The 24213-nt window shown below is 42.1% G+C and overlaps 1 protein-coding gene across 1 annotated transcript in view; it reads right to left on the bottom strand.

Moving 5' to 3' along the window:
• Positions 1 to 1849: 1849 nt before the first annotated feature.
• Positions 1850 to 24213, bottom strand: part of CDC5L (cell division cycle 5 like) — a 47692-nt gene continuing 25328 nt past the window's right edge. Inside the window, exons 15-16 of the mRNA XM_038397340.1 lie at positions 5815 to 6027; positions 1850 to 2347 (exon numbers count right to left, since the gene is read on the bottom strand). Coding sequence (XP_038253268.1) covers positions 2243 to 2347; positions 5815 to 6027 — 318 coding nt within the window. The 3' untranslated portion in view covers positions 1850 to 2242. The remainder of the gene's footprint in view (positions 2348 to 5814; positions 6028 to 24213) is intronic.

Here is a 24213-nt window from a genome sequence, read left to right as displayed (position 1 = left end):
GACTAAAAAAATTAAGGGAAAGTTTAAAGAAAGATTTGACAAGGTTCGGAAACTGTTTCTGTGCTCGTTTCATTTAAATTAAGATGGTTAAAAGCAGCATTTTTCTTCTGCATAGTAAAGTTTCAAAGCTGTATTAAGTCAATGTTCAGTTGTAAACTTTTGAAAGAACAACCATCATGTTTTGTTCAGTTACAAACATTTCAGTGTTATGAACAACCCCCATTCCAAGGTGTTTGTAATTCTGAAGTTCTACTATATACTCATTAGCACTGAGACCCTGCATGATCTCTCAGCAGTCTAATGAGGTTTTTCAGTGCTATCAATTAAATTTAAAAAAAGTCAGCTGTTTGTGGAGTACATGAATAAAAGAGCAAACAACTGTTTTTAAATCAGCAGGTATAGATAACTGGCATCCAAGACTTTTAAAAGAGCTGGCTGAGGGGCTCCCTGGACTGTTGATGTTGATGTTCAATAAGTCTTGGAACACCAGGGAAGTTCCAGAAGTTGGAAGAAAGGTAATGTTGTGCAAATATTTAAAAGGTAAACACGAGGACCTGAGTAATTACAGGCCTCTCACTCTGATACAGATCTCAGGTGAGATGATGGAGCACCTTTTACAGGAATTTGATTAATAAAGAATTAAAGGAGGATAATATAATTAATGCCAATCAACATGGGTTTATGGAAAATAGGTTCTGTCTAATCGGATAGCTTTTTTTGATGAGATTATCTGAAGCAGAAAAAAAAGGGGAAAGGAACAAGGGATGTAGTTAAAAAATGTTAGAAAACAATATGAAAGTAACACTTAAAAACCCACAGGCATATACATTATAGTAAAACCCAAATCTTTATTGTCTCAGATTAGCCAGAACAACAAAGAGAAAAAGATTTGGGATGGGATTCTGAGAAGTTGCTTGGTGTGTTAGGAACACAAGTCCCACCCTTATGATTTATAGGGAGAGTGTTACGGTCAGAAGGTTGGTAGCGCAAAAACAGAGGGTGCAATTCTGTGCTGAGCATCTAAGAGGTGCAGTACAAAACTCGCAGCCCAGGAGGAGGAGGGCTAAGGTGGTTTCAATAGTACTGTCCAGGATTCTCCATAGCATTGTGTGCTGTGACCAAGGCCCAGTTATACCCTCCTGCCCTCAACATACAATCTATAGCTGGGCTTGTGAAGGGGCCTTACAAGGCAGCCTGTGGTTGCCTTCGTCAGGTTTTTCCCTAGCTGGATCAAGTGCTTTTAGTACCCCTTTATACTACTCCAGCCTTTTCACCCAGTTTATGGGGCCAAAATGTGGGTTAGGATCTCATCCAATAAATTAATTGTCAGCTAAACCAAGAGGAGAGATACTATTACAGTAGGAATTTCAGAAGTGCTCAGAGCTGGCCTAATTCCATTCCCCCTGAATTCAGAGGTAAAATTCCCATTGGTGTTGATGGGAGCAGCTAGGCTAATGCTGAGTGCTTTTGAAAAAAAATACCCTATTCCTCAGTGGGAAAGGTAAAGCTAACCTTATTTCTTCAATCCTTTTATGTATCAATATGATCACTGGATAGCCAGATGTTAAAAAAGAGCATTGAGTGACATATGCATAAAATAATTGGGAGTCTTTAGTTTTAGCTGGCTTGCCTGCAATAGCAGGGAACTGGACTGGATAACCCAGGAGATCCCTTCCAATCCTATGTATATGTCCCCTAGTTATACTACACATATGCCCTTACCGATAACATAGCTCTTAATTGTTTGACAGTAAAGTAAAAGAAAGGCTTTCTCATTAGCATGAAACAGATATTTCCTTTTCTTTTCTTCAAGATTCCATTCCAAGTAAGAGACAAACATATCTTTTTATATATTTCTTTACATTCCAGGTTTATTCAAGAGACATTATTCACAAGCACATATACTGCAGGTATATGTTTGGTAGATCTTAAGAACGGGAAGACACTAGGAGCATGAATCAGCAATAACCCTAGCAAACAACAACATGGCTAAAAAAATCCCAGTGTGATTTTTTCTTTTAATATCAAAGTCCTGGACGTTTAAATCCAAATCTCGAATATTGAACCAAGCCGTTCACACCTAGAACATTTGGTACAATGACAGTCCATTTACAAAAAACACAAAATGCAAAGAGTTGCAAATTTACCTACGCTTGATTTCTGACACATGGATGGCAAGATGCAGGAGAAGTATCCGTGCATTTGAAAAATGTGACATCAAACAACCAAGTAATTTTGTGCTTCAATATTTTGATTGAAAAGTCTCCTTATCCAGCATAAAGTCTGCGAATCTCTGCTGGAGCTCCTTCTCTCGCTCTTGCTGCCGCTGCACGTCTTCTTTTAGACACTAATAGGAAAAGAAAATGTAACAACTGGTTAGTTGTCCACAATTTACACTATATCACACTGAGTTAGCATGGGTTGTATTTTTCCTTGAGACCAAAGAGTGTTGTCTGAGATAGAAATGCTATTTGATTGGTTTAGAAACACAGGAATTGCTATCCTGGATCAGAGCTGTGGTCCATCTAGTCCAGTGTCCTGTCTCAGAGTGGCCAGTCCCAGCTGCTGCAGCGGAATGCAAGAAGCCTTACGCAGGTATGGGAAGATGTGCTCCCCACATTAGGTCTCTTCCTAATCCCTGGTTAAATTAGTTTAAAATCCCATGTCTTAGATTTAATGTCTCTTCCAAAAACTGTTTGTATTAGTTATTTTTAGCTTTTTAACTCTTGCCAAGTTTTTGGCCTCAATGACATCCTGTGCCAAAGGAGTTCCACAGTTCAGTTACATTGCGTGAAAAAGGATTTCATTTTATTGCTTTTGCCAGTTATAACTAGAGCCGACCGGAGGATGCCGACAATTTTATTTTGCGGCAACTTTCAAGGTAACAAAGTTTGCTTTCACTCCGCACTGGAGCAAGTTCAGAGTGATCAGGCTACGTGTACACTTAAAATGCTACGATGCTGTAGCCCTTCAGTGGAGGCACTCACTAGTGACTGGAGGGCTTCTCCCATTGCTGTAATTAATCCACCTCCCCAAAAGGCAGTAGATAGGTGGGCAGAAGAATTCTTCTATTGACCTAAGGGTAGGGTCTATATTGGGAGTTAGATCAGCATAGCTACATCCCTCAAGGGCGTGGATTTTTTCCACACACCTGAGAGACGTAACAACGCTGATGTAAATTTTCAGTGTAGACCAGCCCTGGGGTGAAAAACAGCTTTGAAACAGGCACAGCAAGGTCTTCTGCATCCCAGACCTGTGCCAGAACCACTAAGCTATAGAGATTGCCCGTCTCTCTCTAAAGCTTCATCAAAACTGATATGTTTTGGCTTTGACAAAATAGCAGATTCCTGACTGACTAGCTCTTGTATTAACCTAATGACACAATTTTAAAGACCAGCCATTCTTATTCTGATTAACAAAAACTCTTCACAATTTTCCTGTGTGCACTATTAATTAGTTTCCAACTCAAATGATAATTTAATACCAGTGGCTCCCAACCTATTGGCATACTACATTGGTTTACCTGATTAAGATCCTGGCTATAATGTCTTATGGCTGCCATTTCCTATTTGCTTGTGTACACTGCAGTCCACAATAAGAGCGGAGCTGCTGCAAACTCTAGCACATGCTACTGCCTAGAGCAGTGTTTCTAAAATGTGGCCACTAGTGGATTTTTTTGCAGCCACGACAGCTTCTAAAGCAGCGGCAGGGACTGAGAGTGGGGAGCAAAGCAGCAGCCCCTCCCTGCAGTGCCCAGCTGTTGCTCCTGAATAGCTGTTACCAAGGACAGTGAGATGTGCTGCCTTGGTGTTTACAGTGGCACCGCCAGCAGGGATCAGCGCCCTGCATGGTGCAGCCTCCTTGGAGACGAGTGGGGCCAATATGCTTGGCATCGGAGGCAGATCTTGCCAGTGGAGGCGGCTGCAGTGTTCGTTCGTCAGGGCATGTGGAGGCTGGGACTCCATAGGTTGCCAGTGAGTCCCTGACCCACCTTCCCTGGGGAGGGCTCTCGATGAAGGGCCATGGGAGGCAGGGACAGAGAGATGGGTTTGTCAGAGGAGCCACCAGCAAGAGTTGGTGGCTGGACTCTGAGGCCACCAAAAATTTTGTTGTGAGAACCCATGCACTAGAGTATTCACTACTGAATGACTATGACCAGCTTTGGGTTCAGAGCAGATTCATTCAAGGAGGGGTACACAGAGCACTAGTCACCTGACCTACTAATATATGTAACAATGTCTCTTAGAAATCAAAATCTGGCCAGTTAGGAGCAGCAGAAAAATAAGTGATACTTTTGAACCACAGGGCATACACTGTTCAATAAAACAGTGATGCATTTAGGACGGCAAGGCAGTGTACTCCAAAGATTTTGGATAAAATAATATGGGAAAAAGTGCAGGGAGTTTTCAGTTTCTTACATGAAATTCCCTACGTAGGTATGTAAATACATCCAGTTCTCATAAATTGCCTTAAGTGAGACTGCTGATGATACTTAACAAAATGGGGACAATTAGTGAACAATCAGCACCAGGTTTTTAAAGCATGCTATAGAAAAGTAACTGCATAGAAGGGTGATGTATGGGTGCTGTTCCACATTTCCTTCCCCTGAATGACTTCCAGATAGTTTGCTTTGTTGTAAAATAAAAACAAGGTCTTTCTAATTGCCAACACTGCACACACGGCTTGGTATCTGAAAATGAAAGTGGCTTCTTCCCACTTCATATATCTTCTCCTACCATAAGCACTTGGAATTAAACCTAGCTGTATTTTTTTTTTTTAAATACAAGAGGGAGAAGAGAATACAGCTGCTGTTCTGTAGTCACCTTGACCATCTCAGATCCTATATGAAGCCCATATCTTCTTATCCCTATTTCCTATTTTTCCAGTTATATGCATAAGAAATCAGATGATTAATTTGAAAACAATGCATTATATACACTATCAATTTAAGTCATTCAATAGTTTAGTTTTTGAAACAGACCGGTGATGCTGGATGTCAACATTGAAAAAAATCCCAATACAGCGTTATCATACTCATTTACAGAGGCAAATTAATGTATCTACATTCCAGATATCTACGTGGCCTTGGTGCTTTTAAATGACACACAAATGTGAAGGTCAAGTGTCTTCAACCTCTTATAAAAATATCCTCTTTTCAAACTTCTAAAGTTATGCTGCTTGTAGTAAGCATGCCTTTTCATGTGAAAACAACCTTATCCAAACTGGACCTTTTTCATTGTGTAGAAATAGGTGAGGAAAGCAGGCATACTACACAGTTATATGCCCATCCTGATATGGTTCCTCTACTACTTTTTCTTATTTAAAGATGACCATAGCCTTAATACTCTTTGTTAAGACTAACATATGAAGAGATAACAGGCCTATCTACAGCTTGCGTAAACGGTCATAAATCCCATTGACTTCAGCAATGGATCCATCTCAATATATTAGAAGTCAACTAAAAATAACTAGGTAACATAACTTCTGCTAAATCAAACAGTTTGTGTTGTATGAGATTAAAAAACCAAAACACAATAAAACAAACAAGGGTAGGAAGAAGCAACAATAAAAAGATCAGCCTCAGCTTTAACATGGCACAGGATCTCAGATACTACAGTGATGGGAAACAGTGTAAGAACCTGAATAGTTACGCAGAAGAAAAGAACTTGACATTAATTTAAAAAAATGCAGTATTAAAAACTTAATGTAGCCAACGAGCAGCAGCAGCCCATGCAAATTTAACACTGTTAAACAAACGGTTCTCTGTTTCTGTGCTCCTAGACGATCCACTGAAGTGGTGTTTAGGAATCCTACCTCCAGTCTCCTGGGAATAGCAGCGTCTTCATGTTTCTTTAACTCCTCAAAAGTACGTAACTCCAGGTAAGCCTGTTCAATCTGGTCCCACAAATCATTTAACTGTTTCATGAGTCCCATTGCCCGAGACTGGTAACCACCAAGCAAAATCTTCATCTTTTTTTCCATCTTGGCAGCCCTCTTAGCTTCTGTTGTCATGTGACCTCTGTTTATCTGTAGAGAAGAAACCAGTGTGTGCATTATTCATGCAGAACAATGCTAAATCTTTTTATTTCTGAAGTGCACTGTAGGATAAGTACCTTCTATAGTGCAACAACCCAAGACAGATGAGACATAATTGTACTAAAACCTCAAAGCAAGGAGCAGATTTTCCTACTGTAACAACCCCTAGAAAACAGAAGCATCATTACAGTCTATCAGAGTACAGCTTTAGACAAAGATTATTAAAAGCACTGTGCTGAGTGGGCAGCAAGGCCACTGTACATGTGTATCATGGCTACATACCAACTCCCAAGGGAATAGATGGGAGAGAAATCCCTACCCCTGCTATAGAAAATAAAATACAAGAGATTAATATTTTCCTCTTTTAAAATATTACATACTTTACCTGCAAAGGCAGCCAAAACCTTCAATCTGGCTCCCCTTACCTCCCTACCCCCACTATGTCCCATTTAACTTGCTCTTTTGCATTAAAAAAAACTGAATGAGGAGCCTTAGAGCAACTCCCAGTTCGTATTTCTGTAATAAAAGCACAGTTAAAAAAACCACAGTTGCCTTTGCAATAACACCACCACCCTGCTGCAGTGCTTCTCATCTGTGGATCTCAAAGCAGTGTAGAAAAGTGGGAAAGTAACATTATCCCCTATTTACAAATAAGAAAAGAGAGAGAAAATGATTTGTCCAAGATCACACAGCAGGTCAGTGGCAGAGCAGGAATAGGACTCAAATCTCCTAATTCGCAATCCAGGACCACATGCAGCAAATAAAGGGCGGGGGGATACTAAAAGGGTGGTACCAACACATGGGGCCACTGGTACATTAGAAAGAAGTGGTGATTTCTCTTTGAAGCATCATTTTGGTGAGTGCCAACAGCAGGGCTCTGGGTCATGAGAAATGTAAATGGGGAGAAAGAGTTAAAAATATTGTAACCCTAAATATATCAAAGCAGCAGAGAAGAGACTGTTTATACCCATTTTCCCTACGCTTTCATTTCCTCTTTGTTTAGTGGAAAGATATCCTGCCTAATCCCCTGCCCAAGCTGGACTTTAAAGCTATTCTAACGAAATTTTATATTTTAACAGCATGCACCACAGCACCCCCCACTCCAGTTGTGGCTCAATGATGCACTAAAATGAGAGAAACAAATCTGCACCATGGTAGAGGCCTGCAAGTTACCAGAATTGGATTCTTATTCCTAGGGTCTTGCAGTGAGCACTTTACATTGCTCCATGGTAACACCTTGCCCCAAGAGAGTCCTGCCCAGGCCTCTAAGCTATTCGGATGGTAGCCACAGTTCAGAATTAGGGTTTTCAAATGACAAATGCTAATGAAAAAGATGAAATCCAAACACCTGCCACCTAGGACATTATAAATGCAGAGGAGCAAGCACAGTAATGACAACTTTTACCACTGGAAATGAAAGGCATCATAACCTGTCATGTATTGTGAGATATGTGTCAGCCAGCCATAGATAGTGCTGAGAGAGAAAGAGAGAGAGGCACCTTGCTTATCTGGGCAATTTTAATTGGACTGTCAAAGTTTTGAAGGTTTGTTAGTGCTTACACTCCTAGTCCAGCTCCAACTGACAGTATCAAAGAAATGCTCTGTGTTGAATCAGCAATCTATTAGCACTATGAAATATCACTGAACAGAGTCTGGGAGAGGTTTAGCATTTCACATCTCTATTTACAGACATATGGATTTACTTGTTTTAGGCTATTTTCATGGAATACGTTTTTTTGCAGAAAGCGTTGTGCAAACGATTCTAAATTTAATAAAGAATAAAAGTCCATCTTCTCAAAATTTGGCTTCCCAGTACTAACGGTGTATCAAACAGTGCAGGAGATGGGAATAAATGCTTCTTTTAAGCTGGCAATGAGATCTGTAAATGCTAAATTACAAGTTCCCAACTCAAGCAGCAGTAGTCAGTGTGGTCTATTTTCTTTTAGAAATCAAGTGCTGTGTTGGTAAATATCACAAAGTCACGATTAACCCTGATTAACAAAAATGCAGAACACTGCATTGCTTTGTGCTAAGTCTACCCTCTGTTCTCCCAGTGCATGATGCAGTTTACTGTGTAGGAAGACTGTAAGCACACTGGGCAAGGACCATTTTTCTAAGCTTTCCGTAGTGTGTCAAATAGACACATCCACACCAATCAATCACAACCATTATAGTCACATGATCTATGTTAGGACAAAGCAGATATTAATGCCAACTCCTGTAGAACTCAGCTTATTAATGAGATTTACTCTAGAACCAAACGTGAGAATTAGAGCCTTTAACATACCAGTATTTTAATTGGCAAAATACAGAAAAACAAGGGGATTATAAGGGTGGGAAACTGTTAATGGGACAAGGGAGAGAGATTTGCACTTCTGAGCTGCCTGGCTTGCTGGTAGGGGTTAGACTGAACTGGACTGTGGCTTTTTCCCATGTATGTTCAGGGTATCAAGAGCAGCAGTTTTCAAACTTTTTCAGCTGAGCCCCCACTTTGAGTTACAATTTTTAGTTGCACTCTCCTCCCCCAATCCAGACAAAAATAGACACAATACCTGCCCCTCCTCATGTACGATGGTCTCTGGGGGTGGAGCCTGCGCTGGGCACGGAGGATGCTGGGAGCAGAAATCAGCACAGCCACTGCAGATGCTGACACTGACCCACAGGCTTGGTGACCCACTGAGGTGAGTCGGGGATAGCAGGGGCTCCCTCCCCAAGCTGCCTGGCATCAACACTTGCCCACCCACCCTAGCGGGCACACCCCCCGGTTTGAAAACCTCTGATCAAGAGTATATGAAGAGGTGCTCCTTTCTCAACATTTGTAAAGATCTAAAGAAAAAAAATCACATAAATAAATAAATGAGTCCCTAATCTTCCTGAGGTTACTTTATGACTAAAAAACTATGTGCAGATGGTTAAATATATTGTTACTTCATCAACAAATACAGCGACATAATAAATGGATCATTTTTCTGATTACTACTACTGAAAAACAAGTCTGGAATAATTTATGCTTGGATGCCACAGCATGGATAGATGCATAGGTAGGCAGAGAACTCCGATATAATGACACTCTACTTATAGCAAAGGAGAAGAGAGTACTACATTGTTTCATTGTACTGCAGTGCACAAAAGCCAACCTCCACTTACAATGAAGTTGCTCACAGGAAGAGGTTGGAAATGACTTCACTATAAAAGAGGAGGATTGTATAGCAGGACCAAGTGTATAATCTGTGCTTTATACAACTTCCCACTAAAATGCTGAAGACCACAGTCCCAGCAATGACATAGGCTGACCCCACACAAACAAATCCTCCTAATTCTAACACTTGATAAAGGCTGAAGTTGACAAAGGGCCCAGGGTACAAAATAAAAAAAGGGATTCAAATGAGATTCTTACTGAAAATACAAGTTAGATCTCAGTCACCCATAATCCAATACTTTGAGATCTTCAGAAGATCAGAATTGAATTCATAGTCTCTACTTCCTTCTGGATACAGATTCTCATTCTCACCTACGTATAGATTCTCAAGCTGCCATTTACCGCATGCTTTTCTGCATTGCTTCCTGCTTATTTAGGTAATCATAGACACTCCCCCACACACACTCACTGTAATATCTGGTGCCTCCTAAATGTTTAAAAACAGAAACATATATTCCTTCCTTCCTAGCCTGTAACCAAGAAACTGGAGCATTCCTCACCTTTCCCTCTTTCACTCAAACTGAAAGATTTAAGGACCCGGTGGATGGGTCAGGGGCGAGGGGGTGTGTGTCTCTCAACATTTTGTAACAAATTCTGTGTATTAAAAATTGCTGACTGCTGCATTAATGCCAAGAACTGCATATAATTTTAGTTCAAGCTTCATAAAATGTGTTAAGACTCAGATACCTGGCTACAATTCAAAGCTGTTAAGGAGAGGTGTATTTAAATGCATTTTTTCCTTAAAGCTGACGAATGGATTTCAGTAAAGTCTGACAACTGTTTTCCTCGTGAAAATAACAGGAAAATTAAAAACACTTAAAGAATTTCTCTGTTTAGTTACTTATTTCCTACTGCTTCTGGGCCAATTTTTGTCATGATGCCTGATGCACCCTCTATCCTGGAACAGAACAATGTGCACAGACATGGGCAAAGTGATGCAATATCATTGGATCAGGGCAAGACCTTTGTATATCTTAAAAAGACACAGGAACCTTCCCTTTCCAGCCCCTGTGTACTATATTTCTCTCTACAGATGTGCAGTGGATCCTTTGATAGCAAACCTGGAGCCACATACAAAAGCAATTATCAGGGAGGCCTTCAGCTGCAATCACTAAATATCAATATGCAACTTTTCCCTCTACCCCAAACTCCTAGTGCATGGTTCAGGGAAGGAGAGACAAGGGTCAGTTCTGTGTGACAAAGGTAGGGAATAGGAAGGTATCTAGAATTAGTAAGTGTTAGGGAAGTTAGGGGAATGGAGATTTCCTGTAAAGTAGGAGGAGGGAAAATTGCTATGTGCTCCAGACAGGGCTGCAATCATATATTCCTAGATTAATAGATTCCAAGGCCAGAAGGGACCATTGTGATCATCTAATCTCCTGTATATCACAAGCCATAGAACTTCCCCAAAATAACTCCTAGAGCATATCTTTTAGAATCTACCAGTATGAAGCAGTTTATAACCCCGTACCACTGGAACATGAGTTAAATTACACCGATATTTCAAACAGACCCACGTGGACCAAGACCTCCAGCATCTCAGGGTCCTCTGCTGCTGGGACCAGTGTCAGCAGTCACTTGTTTCAGCTGTAGACCAAACGAAAGGTCACAAGAATTTATTTTTTAAAATAAAGTGTTTTTTTCTTCCACACTCCTCGTATTCACAAATGACTGTTATTTTTTTCTGCAATAAATCAGTTTTGAGCAAAGGCCAAGTATGGAAAGTTTCAGTCCAATATATGAAAACTTCATGAAGTGATTGGGAAAGAGGGAGGATTATGCAACCTTAGATTTCTGTGCCAATTCCCACTTTAACAAAACAAAGCAGAGTCCAAGGATTTCTTGACTGGACGTACGCTGTGCAAGGATGAGGGGAAGGATAGTCTTGTGGTTAAGGTACAGGACTGGGACTGAGGAGTTCTGGATTCATTTCTTACCTCCTCCACACACTCCGTGTGTGACCTTAGGCAACTCGCCAATAGCTCCAGGCCTTAGTTCCTCATCATCTTTCCTTCAAGCATCTTTTTGTCTGTTTTGCCTATTCAGATTGGAAGCTCTTGGGGTAGGGCCCATCTCTCACTACCTTGCTAGCATAGTGGGGCCCTAATCTCAGCTGAAGACTCTAGGGCAGTGGTGGACAACCTACGGCCCGTCAGGGTAATCCACTGGCGGGCTGCGAGACAATTTGTTTACATTGACCATCCGCAGGCACTGCCACCCGCAGCTCCCAGTAGCCAGAGTTCGCCATTCCTGGCCAATGGGAGCTGTGGGAAACGGTGCAGGCTGGCCACCACCTTCCACAGCTCCCATTGGATGGGAACAGCAAACCGCGGCCACTGGGAGCTGCGGGCAGCCGTGCCTGTGGATAGTCAATGTAAACAAACTGTCTCGCCAGCAGATTACCCTGACAGGCTGCGTGCGGGCCACGTGCCGCAGGTTGCCCACCACTGCTCTAAGGTCTACTGTAATAATGGTTTTAAATAGCCTTCCTGGTCAGACAGTAAAGGCTACCATCTTCAAAAGTTAACTAATCAACTTTAGCACAAACTCATCTAATCAACACTATCAGTCCATATGGTTCAACACACTATAAACTTAGCACTTCACTATTATACTAAAGAGGAACATTTCTTAATGTAGCTTGGATGCAAGGATCAGGGTACTACCTGTGTACAGTGGAGTCGCATCTTACACGGGGGTTAGGTTCTAAAGTCAGCACGGAAGGCGAAAATAGCATAAAGTCAAAATTACCCTTGAAAATCCCTTAAATTGCCCATAAAGTACAGTATACTGTACATGGTTTTGTGTATACAACCCTGTACAGTAATATGTATAAATGTATAATGTACAGTATATAAAGAGTACATATGCAAAATATTTTACAGTACTGTACTTTTAATTACAGGGGGTAATTACAGGGGTCGTCAGGGCTTGATGTCAATCCAGGAGACAGAGGTGACGGAGAGCTTTGGTGACGGAAAGCGAGTTGTAGACAAAGTGGTTGGCTCTGGTTCAGCTCAAGAAGTTGATTGCGTAGGCTCATCTGCTGCTGGTTGTTTTTCCTTGAAAAACATGGTGATTGGCAACTGTCGCTGTTGTCTCTTGAGCTGCTCAAACATTTCTTTATATGGTCTCAAATTGTCCATAATATTATGTGAGATTTTGAGGCTTCGTTCCATAGAGGGATCATATTCAGAAATTAAATCATTCATTTAGAACACTTCAGAAAATTTATGAAGATTCCAACTTGCTGGCTCTTCCTGTTCATCACCATCATCTTCGTCTTCTGTAGACAATTTTATCAGTTCCTCTAACTCTTCGTTAGTCAATGTTTCTCTATGGCTCTCAATTAATTATTCAATTTCTTCCTAACGGATGTTGATGAAGCCATCACCACCCACTTGCCTGGCCACCTGAACAATGCATTTCACTTCTTTGTCAATGGTCGGGAAACCCTTAAAATCATTCACACATTCTTTCCATAGGTTTTGCCAACATGCATTGACTGTTTCAGGCTTGATTGCATCCACTGCCTGTTTAATGTAAGTGATGCAATCGGCAATGTTGAAGGGCTTCCAACACTCCATCAGATTAAGACTGAGATCAGCATCCATAGCGTTATGTATCTGTGAGAACACAAGCCTCGTGTATGTAGCCTTGAAACAGCGAATCACGCCTTGGTCGAGAGGTTGGAGGTGTTATGGGGGGGGGGGAAAAGACGACTTCAGCGTCATTATGCACAAACCGGAGTGCCGCAGGGTGGTCAGGAGCATTGTCTACGATCAGCAACACTTTAAAGTCAAGTCCTTTCTCTTCGAGGTAACGTTTGACCTCCAGAATGAAACACTTGTGGAACCAATCCAGAAATAATGCCGCCGTCACCCAAGCCTTTTTATTTGATTGCCAGAACACAGGCAGGAGATTTTTGTTCTTGCCTTTTAGGGCATGGGGATTTGCAGCCCTGTAGAGCAAGCCTGGCTTTATTAAATGACTAGCCGCATTGCCACAAAACAACACAGTCACATGATCTTTAGCTGCTTTGAAGCCAGGGGCTTGTCTTTCTGATTTCGAAGTGTAAGTGCAGTTGGGCATTTTTTTCCAGAAGAGCCCAGTCTCGTCAGCATTAAAAACTTGTCTTCTATGATTTTCTTTAATTGTTCGGGGTTGGCTTTTGCTGCCTCTTCATTGGCAGATGCAGCTTCACTGGTAGTCTGCACATTTTGGAGGTTGAAGAGGTTCCTAAAACTGTTAAACCAACCTTGGCTGGCTTTGAATTCCTTCTCATCATAAGGCTGTCCCTCTTCGGCGGGAGGCTTGAACAGCGCATAGAGGCTAAGAGCCTTGTCTCGCAACGTGTTGCCATCGATAGTTTACAGTTCATGTCTTCCAGCCATAAGTTTAATGCTTTTTCAGTCTTCACTAAAGTCTTATCACACACCTGGCTCGTCACCTTAGCAGTTATTTGAGCACTTGATGCCACGGCTAGACAAATTTCTCTCTCTCGAATCTTGATGTCATGGATGCTAGATTCAGTGTGGCCATATTTATGCACCACGTTGGAGACCGACATATCGTCTCTCAATAAGTCCAACACAGCCAGTTTTTCCTCCAGCATTGGAACAGATCACTGTTTCTTCAGTTGAGCACCAGATGAAGTAGTTAGCTTGCGTTTAGGGGCCATGTTTTACGAAAAATACGTACAGTATCTTTAAACACTAGAATCACACTTAGAGCGGCGAGATGCTCACTATGAGAAGCACGTGGGAACTGAGACTGACTGAGGGAACAGCAGATTCACATCTCCCATCTCACACTCACTCTGGGGCATATGCTCATTGAGTGGAATGGTGGGCAGAATCGCCCGCACTATTTACAGGTATCTTGTTATTTTTCTTTTTTTTTGCCGGGCGCATATAGTTGAATTTGTGCAAGTTAAATGCGTGTATGATGCGACTCACCTGTACTGTATTCAATAAAGGCATTGAGTTTGACATCTCTCAAAAATTATGTAAAGTGAGATTTAAACCTGATTTACTCAGGCATCTTGATTTTTCATAGAAAAATTACTCAATAAAAATTCAATCAAGTGAGATATTACTTGTATTATTACTGTATATAATTATATCCCAGAACTGAAAACAGACCAGATGTGCATAACTCAAATGAGAAAAGGCCACCTAACATTTTATGTTCCTATTTAATCCAACAATCAGGAGGTGTACGGGTGAACCACTATTTTTCACTTTATTATATAGATTACATGCCACTACTGTTTATTAACACTTGGCTAAATTGTTCAGGAGACAGTCTTCTACAAGATCACAACTAATAACTCAACAGCAGTCTATGAGTGAAATATGTTGCTGGAGGTGTGGATTGTTATGAGGCTCCTTCAAGTTTCATAATACATTTTGATAGGATTTTTTTTAAAAATAAAGCCAATACAAGAGATTTATATAATGTTACACCCTTAACAATATGGTGCCCTGGCTGTTACCAACACACATGCTCATAACTTTCTCTGAAAATGGTGATCCAATTGGCTAAATACTGGATTTATTTTATAAACAGAGAAAATTTGTAGGAGCCAGATCTAAGTTAATCTTTATAAACACTAGATTCATTTAGCTCACATCTCCTTTTAACATCCCTATTTGGAAATTACCTGCTATAATTGCAGTACACTGAATAACCCGACCCATCATAATGATTGATCCCAATATAAATAAACCTAGAGAAGTGTGATTTTAATAAAGAGGTGTTGCCTTGGATTCTCTCTCTCTTTTTTAAACTTTCTTGAAGTCTTTCCCCTCTTTAGTATTTAAATTCTCTCATTCTACCCACAGCTCAATACCATACTGTAGGCCAGCGGTTCTCAATCAGGGGTGTGGCCTCCTGGAGGTCTGCAAGGTCCATGGAGCCCCGCCACTGAAACCTGGTTCGCCGAGCCCCGGCGCCCCCTCACTGGGCTGAAGCTGGGAGTGGAGCAGGGCTGAAGCCCTGAGCTCTCCCCCGCCCCTCCCCGACTGCAGCCAGGAGCGGCACAGGGATGAAACCCTGAGCTCCCCGCCCCCCTCCCGCCCAGCTGGGAGCAGCATGGGGCTGAAACTCTGAGCTCCCCACTTCCCCGCTGCTGTTGGGAATGGCGCAGGGCTGAAACCCCAAGCTCCCCTCCTCCTCCTGCTGAAACCAGGAGCAGTGCAGGGCTGAAACCCTGAGCTCCCCACCCCATCTGCTGCTGGTGCCTGGGGTTGTGGCTGCTCCTCAGCTCCCAGCCCCCTTTGACTGCTCACGCAGTCGATCAGAGCTGCCGAGGTGGCTCCAGGCCCAGGAGAGCCCTCAGGGAGTAACCGCCAGCACACAGCCCCAGACAGGTGGGTGGCCTGCGGAGGTGGCACTCCCTGCCTGGAGCCTGCTGTGCAGAGCTGGCCATAGCCCCGCTGGCCCTGGTCCTCGCCCCCCAAAATAGAAGTCAAACTACGCCTATGCCCAAGGGTTCCCCCTGCTGGTCCAGAGCCCCGAGTTCGCCGCCCACTGGCTGGGCCCTGGAGTTTTTCTACCATGTTGAGGGAGAGCCTCAGGAAAAAAAAAAGGTTGAGAACCCCTGCTGTAGGCAACATCTGTTTATGAGCCTTTCAGGACAAACAAAAGGTGTCTGGGGACTCCATGCTTTGGCATTCAAATTCACAGTCAACACTTTTCTAGAGAACAGCACTACTCTGACTGGAAAGAAAAATTTCACCACTCTGCCAGAACACAGTACATATGCTACAGCGCACTGGTCTGCCAAACAAACAGAAATCAAACCATTCTTTCTGAACATGAAAACAACAAGGAGTCTGGTGGCACCTTAAAGACTAACACATTTATTTGGGCATAAACTTTCATGGGTAAAAAACCCACTTCTTGCATCTGAAGAATTGAGGCAAATAGGTGGCCTCAAACCATTGATCATTCTGATTTTTGACAGACTAAAAAATACGCTAATGTTTAATGGCTAGTGTTCGTGAAATCCTTTAATGATAGAGAGCTATGTCAGTGCTAAGAAGGGTTATCTGAATTCCTAATCACAGATTCCTACTACAAATCACCTTTTCAAATATGTAAGTTCTGTTTACCAAAACCATACCAGCTGCAATGGTTTGAGCAAAGAGTCCCCAGCTCACTAATAGTAGCTGATTAAGCAACCTGTAACTGCTAGCCATTTTACCTCACATTTTATATTTTTTTGACTGCCAACTTCCAGTTCTATTTGGATTCTTGACAATGCCCTTGCTGAGCACTGACACAAATGAGTCCACCAACTGGGTAAAAGTCTGGTGCAATATAGAGCAATTCTCAAACCATTCACACATTATAGCCTCTCAAAATATTAACCCTTAAATGCGTGACAGGCAATATGGCTATGGCCTAGTGGACTAATTAGAAGATGGAAATTCAGGACATCTACATTCCTTGCTCTGCCAGTGATCCACTGTGTGATCCCTGCAAAACCACCTCTCTGTGAACTCATTTGCCCCTTCATAATATATAAGGTAGTATCTTCCTCACAAAGGTGCTGAGGATTAATTAAAGTTCACGTAGTGCATGGAGTTTGTAAAAGCACTTTGCAGGTGCTATTGCAAGTCATTCTCCCTCAAGGGACAATATTCTTAGCTAGTTTCCAACAAACTCATTTGTCTAACACCAGTGTCCCAAAGGTTAAAGTCATAGAGAACTGCTCACTTCTAAATAAAACCAAATTTCTCCCTCATAGGCAGACTCCATGGTCCAGTTTTGATCAGTTCTTTAACAGACATCCTAACCCAGAACATGCTTGTGGAGTGGGGACCTTGTGATTGCAAGGCAGAAGCTACGGGGAATGGCAAAAACAAAACCAAGTCTCAAATCTGTGACTTCATCTGAATGTGGAGGGCAACTGATTTTATTCTAGACTCCTGGGAAAGCTCAGATAGATTCTAAGGCCAGAAGGGAGCACTGTGATCATCTATCTGACTTCCTGCATAACACAGACCATAGAACTTCCCTGAAATAATTCCTGTGTGAACTAGAACAGATCTTTTAGAAAAACATCCAATCTTGATTTTAAAATTGCTAATGACCAATCCACCACAACCCTTGAAACATTGTTCCAATGAAAAAAGAAAAGGAGTACTTGTGGCACCTTAGAGACTAACAAATTTATGAGAGCATAAGCTTTCGTGAGCTACAGCTCACTTCATCGGCTGCATCCGATGAAGTGAGCTGTAGCTCATGAAAGCTTATGCTCTAATAAATTTGTTAGTCTCTAAGGTGCCACAAGTACTCCTTTTCTTTTTGCGAATACAGACTAACACGGCTGCTACTCTGAAACCTGTCATTGTTCCAATGGTTAGTTATCCTCTCTGTTAAAATATACACCTTATTTCCAGTCTGAATTTGTCTAGCTTCAACGCCTAGCCATGGGCTCGTCTTATACCTTTGTCCGCTAGATTAAAGAGCCCATTAAAGAGTTTCCCATGTAGGTACTTACAGACTGATCAAGTCACTCCTTAACCTTCTCTTTGCTAAGCTAACTAGTTTGTGCTCCTTGAGAAGGCACATTTTCCAATCCTTTAATCATTCCTGTGGTTCTTCTCTCAACCCTCTCCAATTTACCAACGTCCTTGCTTGTAGCATAAAAGGAAGCTGAGTTCCATAACTACTCAGTGCTCCAGGTTTCACATGTTCACATTTTGAATGGAAAGGATGTTACACTGAATGTATTATAAACAGGATTAATAAAACTTGGCTGTTCTGTAGCAACTTCCAGCCAGAGCTCTGCGAATACTTTGCAAACATGGAGTTGTATAATACTCCTGCCAGGTAGGTGTTATGCCCATTTTAAAGACTGAAAAACTGAGGCATGGAGAAGTTAAGTGACTTGCTCAAAGCCATGAAGTGAATTTTTGGCAGCACTGGACCCAAAACGCAGGACTCCTGCCTCTAACCACAAGAGTCTCCTCCCTCCCAAGAGAAAATATCTTCTTATTGTGGGTGTATCTGCTGCTGAGGAACATTATCACTTCTTCTGACCCCTTTATTGCCTCCTCTCCACCTATGTTGAGGGTGTTTGCTTTGTTCCGTTCCTGGAAGGGCAAGAGAAAGAGGAGCCAGGCTCCTATCCAGCCTATATGGCAAACATTTCAGATATATTAGTACAAGATGTTTGTCCATTCAGCTATGGTTCCTTTTTCTTGAAAATGTGTTTATATTACTGGGAGAGATGGTACCTCTGGGATTAGTCTAACCATTTGGGATACCCATGATTGGCATATGCCTTCAGCAGCTATCATGTTAAATATTATTGTCAATGCATAACCATCATCAGAGAACATGGAAAATGTGCCAGTTCTTCCTTAGTTTGCCTGATAGGTAACTAGGTGTATAGACAAGATATCTGGAGGCTCAGGCCTTTAATGAACCTGTGGCCTGAAGAGAGGTGTGATTTTCTGCCCCCCAACTATACCTCAGTAGATTTCATTCTCTACAGGTATGCAGACACTCTGCACACCTAGGCAACTCTATACCTGTTGCAGTGATACCTAAGACAAACATTTGAGTACAAGCGTTTATGGCTGTTACCACACTATTAGCTATTTCTCAGCCTTTCCCTCTTGGGTATCACCATATTTTAGCCACCTGATAAACCAGATGAGATTGAAAGATCGTGTAATTTTTCCCTATTTGTACTTGGACAATGAAGGGTCATTCCTATTTAAAAAGTGTCCTTTTCCCCTTTCTACCCTAACCAACATAACAATACCAGATCTGAAAACCCACTTGAAGTTTTAAGCTTTAGGGAAGACAAACCAGAGATAGTATTTTGTGTATGTCCAATAAAATAAGAGTAATTGAAGCATCCACTAGCACAGAGCATAGCGCGTAATCCATAAAGTGAAACTAGAGTTTTCCAGTGAAACTGAATTCAGTCAAACTTGGCTGCGTAGAGGAGCAGAAATGTCCGCCTGGTCCGGAAAGTTACCATCTCTCTCATTCCTACCAAGTTCAAAGGAACAACCAACAAAGAACTAGCTAATGTAGCCTCAGGGCATTGTGCTTACTCAGCAAAAGATACATTGCAATTCTGATTGTGTGGAAAGTATAACTTACTGTACTTTGTGGATACAATGCAACAAGAGTTTCCTCCCCTACAGACTTTGAATAACATTTATATAATTTAGCAATTAATTGAAATGATGACATAACTACCACAATGGAAATAAAATATTTATGTGCTGCAAGCCAGCATTATGAACTCTTTCTTCCAAGACAAAGTAATGCTGACAGAAAGAGTAACTTAGTTCTGAACTAAGGAGGAAAGAAGCTAACTTGTTAAAAAGATGCTCCTGCCATCTCTCATTGCACCTGAAGTGGTATACTTTTCACCAGAAAGTTACAATCGATGCATTAAGTCCAAAAATATTCTGCTTAAAAAAGGAGGGGGACAAGGTGTGGTATTATTTTGTCTGTACTGCTTGCCGAATACCAGTGTCACGTACCTGTCATATCAGAAAATTCCAGTTCCTGGTGCCACTAGCCAATATACCAATATTCTAGAAAGAAGGGAGGGAGGGCGAGTAACCTTATAGTGAAAAAGAGCAGGACTGTGGATCAGGAGTCTCAAATGCTGTTGCTGACTTCAAGTGACACCTTGGTCTATTAATGTCTGTGTGCCTCGTTTTCCCCATTTATAACATGCAAGTAGTACTTATTTACCTCAAAGGGATGTTGAGAGGCTTTCTTCGTTAATGCTTGTCAACTGCTCTAAAATCCCCAGACTAAAGTTTCACATCACTGAAGTGAAAAGTATTATTAAACCAAACATTCCAGCATTCAAACTATCATCATCATCAGGCAGTTCTTCTTATTTCTCATTATTGCTGAACAGCAAGATATGTATCCAGGCATAAGCAAAAGGCTTTCCATAATTAACCTGCTCCTCCTGCAGAGTTAAATCACCAATGGCACAATCTGCTGTTGGTAATTGCACAATCAATTTCACAGAGGTAAATGTCACCTCAAAATACACTTGACTATTGTCACTCCATCAGGCAGGCAGTGGAACCAGGCAGATTATAAGAAGATGACTATTTATCCACACCACAAATCTAACTGGTAATTTCTGTGCAGCGAAGACAGAGCTAGGAATAACTGGGCTTTGTTATATTAGAACTGTGGTGTATTAACAGGCCCAGATGGAAATGTCACACAATCACCACCTAACGTACAGCTGCCTCTAGCCAGTACTGCTACGCCTACATTTTCTTTGCGTGAGTTTTTAGTTCAATCCTAGGGTTTAATGGCAGCCCCAAAAGCTGACCATCTACAGTTTTTGCTGCTGGCAAACTCAAACAACATACAATGTTTACTCATCTCTCAAGGAAGAGAAAAGTACTAGCAAATATTTTGCTGTATTAAAAGCGAGGCTGGTAACTCCACCTATACAGGTTTCCTGACATGTCCCATTATAAGACTCTGTTTTCAGTTGATTATATCTTTTGAAAAATGTAAACTGCTCGGTCTGATATTTTCCACGGTGGGTCTCTGCCTCAGGCTGAATTTTTGTTGTAAAATTTCTGCCATTTCAGAAAACGAGGCAAGGGAAAAATATGTTGTTTTGCCCCTGTTAAAAAATTCTGGCAAGGTTTTCTTCACAAAGCTCTAGCACCTCCATGCTTTGGAGCTGAGACTTGAGATTTGGCAGGGAGTTGGCCTTTGTGTCAGGGATGTGCCTTTTGCCATACCTGTTAAAATCCATCCAAATTTGGCCAAGTTATAAACCTTTGAAAAAACCCACCAGTTCCCACATTCTCTGTTGAGACTTCCATCTGCATGGAACATGCCCCAGTCTGAGGCTGAGCAAGACTCTCTCTGCAATTGCCGATCTGTGTTGCAGGCCATGGTGGATCTGCATCTGGGTTTGGAACCTGAACTAAGAGCAGGGAAACTGTCTCTCCTGTGCTGTCAATGCTCCCTACCTCTGGACTCAGGCAGACTAGAGGAAGCTGCCTAATATGAATACAGAGGGGACAAGAACCAGACCTGCATGGGGATGGAGAGGAATAGATTGGGACAAGAAGCTGGGGGGTTGAAGACTAGGACTGACTGGGCAGGGATAATGGGAGCCAGGGAGGAAAAAACAGGTGGAGAGGGTGAAGGTAGGAGCCAATAAGTTTCAGGGAAGTGGCAGGATGGGGGTAGAGGTCTGAGATTGGACTAGGTGAGAGAAGATTGGCCCTAGTTAGACAAGGATCTGCAAGGTAGGGAAAAGGAGTGTCACTCAGATTGGACAAGGAGCTCAGGGAGTGACTTTGTGACTGGAAACCGGAGTGAAATTGTGACTGGGAGCCAGCGGGGTCAGGAAACAAGCTGGACGGTAGCAATGTAAGAGACACAGATCCAGATGAAGAACCAGAAGGGGGGAAATGAAACTGGGACTGACTTGGTAAGGAGACTGAAAAGAACAAAGCAGTTGGGGGCGGGTGACAACAGGGAACGACTGGGCACAGAGTGGGACTGGGGAAAGACAAGGACTTGCTGGGTAAGGAGCCTGGGATGAGAAGCCTGAGGAGTGAAGACGGACTGGTTAAGGAGAATGGGACTCAGAAAAAGGAGTTATGGGTGAGGAAAAGACAGGACTGAGACATGGATGGGTTAGAGATGATGGGGCAGAAGAGTGAGTGCCCACTAGAGTACACTCCCCTCCAGAACCTGGAATGGAACCCAAGATTCCTGAGTCTCACCAATAATCTGTGAAACTCACTGGCAAAGTGTCCCATCCCCCTCTAAAGCTAGTTCATATAAAGGATAACCACCTACTGTTATGAGTTACTAGGAACAAGCGATGGAGATCAGTGAGGTGGATTTAAAGGTCCAACCCTGGGACGACACATCAAGAGGTCAGTATAATGCCACATAATGGAATTTGAGGATTTGGGGTTTTTTTGTTTTTGTTTTTTTTGAAAGACTAGGAAATTACACACACAAAAAGATGTTAAAAGGTTGCAAAGTCAAGCACTCAAAAATTAGGAAATGCTGGAACTAAGGTTTCCTGTGCCTTAATTCAACTCCTTGTGCGTATGCATTATAATACAGTTCTTAATTATATAATCACATACTATTTTTTTTCCACGGGCCCCTGCCTCGTTCTGGAACCTGCTCTGGGGATGAATCAGGGTTGCATAGTGAAGGAGGCGGTTGTCAGTAGGGCCCCTGCCTCATCTGTTGTTGCAGAATTTAGAAGGAACATCGGGAATGAGACAGGATTGCAGGAATCGATAGGATGGTCTTATGGTTAAGGTAGCTGAATGCTGCCCTGGAGAACTGGATTTTATCCCTGCCTCTGCCACAGAGTTCCTGTCACTTAAATCATACTTTTCACAAGTGGTCACTAGTTGTGTATTACTCATTTTCCGGGTGCATGACTTGAGACCCTGAGGTCTGATTTGCAAAGTGCTGAACACTCACAGCTGCAATTGAAGCAATGAGAGCTGTACTTTCAACATGTGAAGTACTATATAATGCTAAGTACTCAAAAATAAAAATCAGGTCCTAGTCATTTCAAACTGGGCCCCCAAATTAGCTGAGACTTTTGCCCTTAATCTCTAGACTTCAGTCCCATTTTACAAATGGGGATAATAGCAGCCGCTCATCTCATAGGGGTGTTGTGAACATAAATTAATAAATATTTGTTTTGCACTCAGATACTATAGCACCTCAGAAAAGCACATGATGAAAACAATACGTCTGTCTTCAGAGCAGGGTTTGAATAGCATGTAGTAAATAAAGCATGGGGCTACACATTGATCAACAAGGAGAAAAAAATATTGAATGGCTGTTCATTAAGTGAACACCATCCATCCTGATGAGCATGCAGAAAAATAAATAAGTAATCATGTAATTAAAGACTGTATTGTAATGCATGCATAGGCACCAGGGGCCGAACTAAGTTAGAACAGGCATCCTTTATTCTAGCACTTCCTAACTTTTCAGTGTTTGACTTTACCTTAAAGTTGTAGTTTTGTGTGTGTAATACTTAATTTTAATTCCAAAGATTTATTACATAAATCAGATACAGTCCTCAGGCTCCAGGCAAGATGCCAACACAGCCCTTGTCACCACAAAGGCTGGGTGCTCCTGAACTAAGATATACCTTTTATAAACAAAAAATTCTTTACTGTCATTGCATCACAGCATAAAGCATTATGCAGAGCAATAGTGCACTCTGCTGGAAGACACTGAACATAACCAACATTCATGTATTAATGGGACATGAAGGGAATTAAGGGATTGTCTACACTTGAAATACTACTGCAGCACAACTCAGCTGCACTGCTGTAGTGCTTCAGTGTGGACACTACCTACGCCAATGGAAGGGATTCTCCCACCCGGCTTAAGTAATCCACCTCCCCGAGAGGCGGTAGCTAGGTTGAAATAAGAATTCTTCAGTTGACCTAGTGCTGTCTAAACCGGGGGTTAGGTTGGCTTAACTACATTGTTCAGAAGCATGGATTTTTCACACCCCTGAGCGATGTAGCAGGGTCGACCTAATGTTTTAGTGGAGACCAGGCCTAAATAGTAAGTAAATAGTAAGAGTTACCTGGAGCTGAACAATTTGCAGCCCAAACATCTACCTCTTACTGAAGCAGAACTGTCCTTGGGATTAGTTTCTTGGTTTGCACACTACACACAGACGCAAGGCACACTTACTTAAATTCACTGAGTCAACCTTGCAAAGTTCAAATCCAGCCTTCTGACCTACCTTGCATGCTGCTTTCTTGGTACCAGCCTCCCTTAACCAGCCCTCCATGCAATTTCCGAAACCCGATGTGGCCCTCAGGCCAAAAAGTTTGCCCACCCCTGCTCTAGCACAATGCTGTGATATTCAGGCTCCAGACACGCCAGGGAAATATTGAAATCCAATCAAATTATTTTCATTGAACTGTTTTTTTTCCTCT

This window comes from Dermochelys coriacea, chromosome 3, assembly GCF_009764565.3.
Source record: "Dermochelys coriacea isolate rDerCor1 chromosome 3, rDerCor1.pri.v4, whole genome shotgun sequence".
In the NCBI taxonomy this organism is placed as follows: Eukaryota; Metazoa; Chordata; order Testudines; family Dermochelyidae; genus Dermochelys; species Dermochelys coriacea.
The sequence above is the reverse complement of the archived record's forward strand: the minus strand, read 5'-3'. Positions and strand labels throughout refer to the sequence as shown.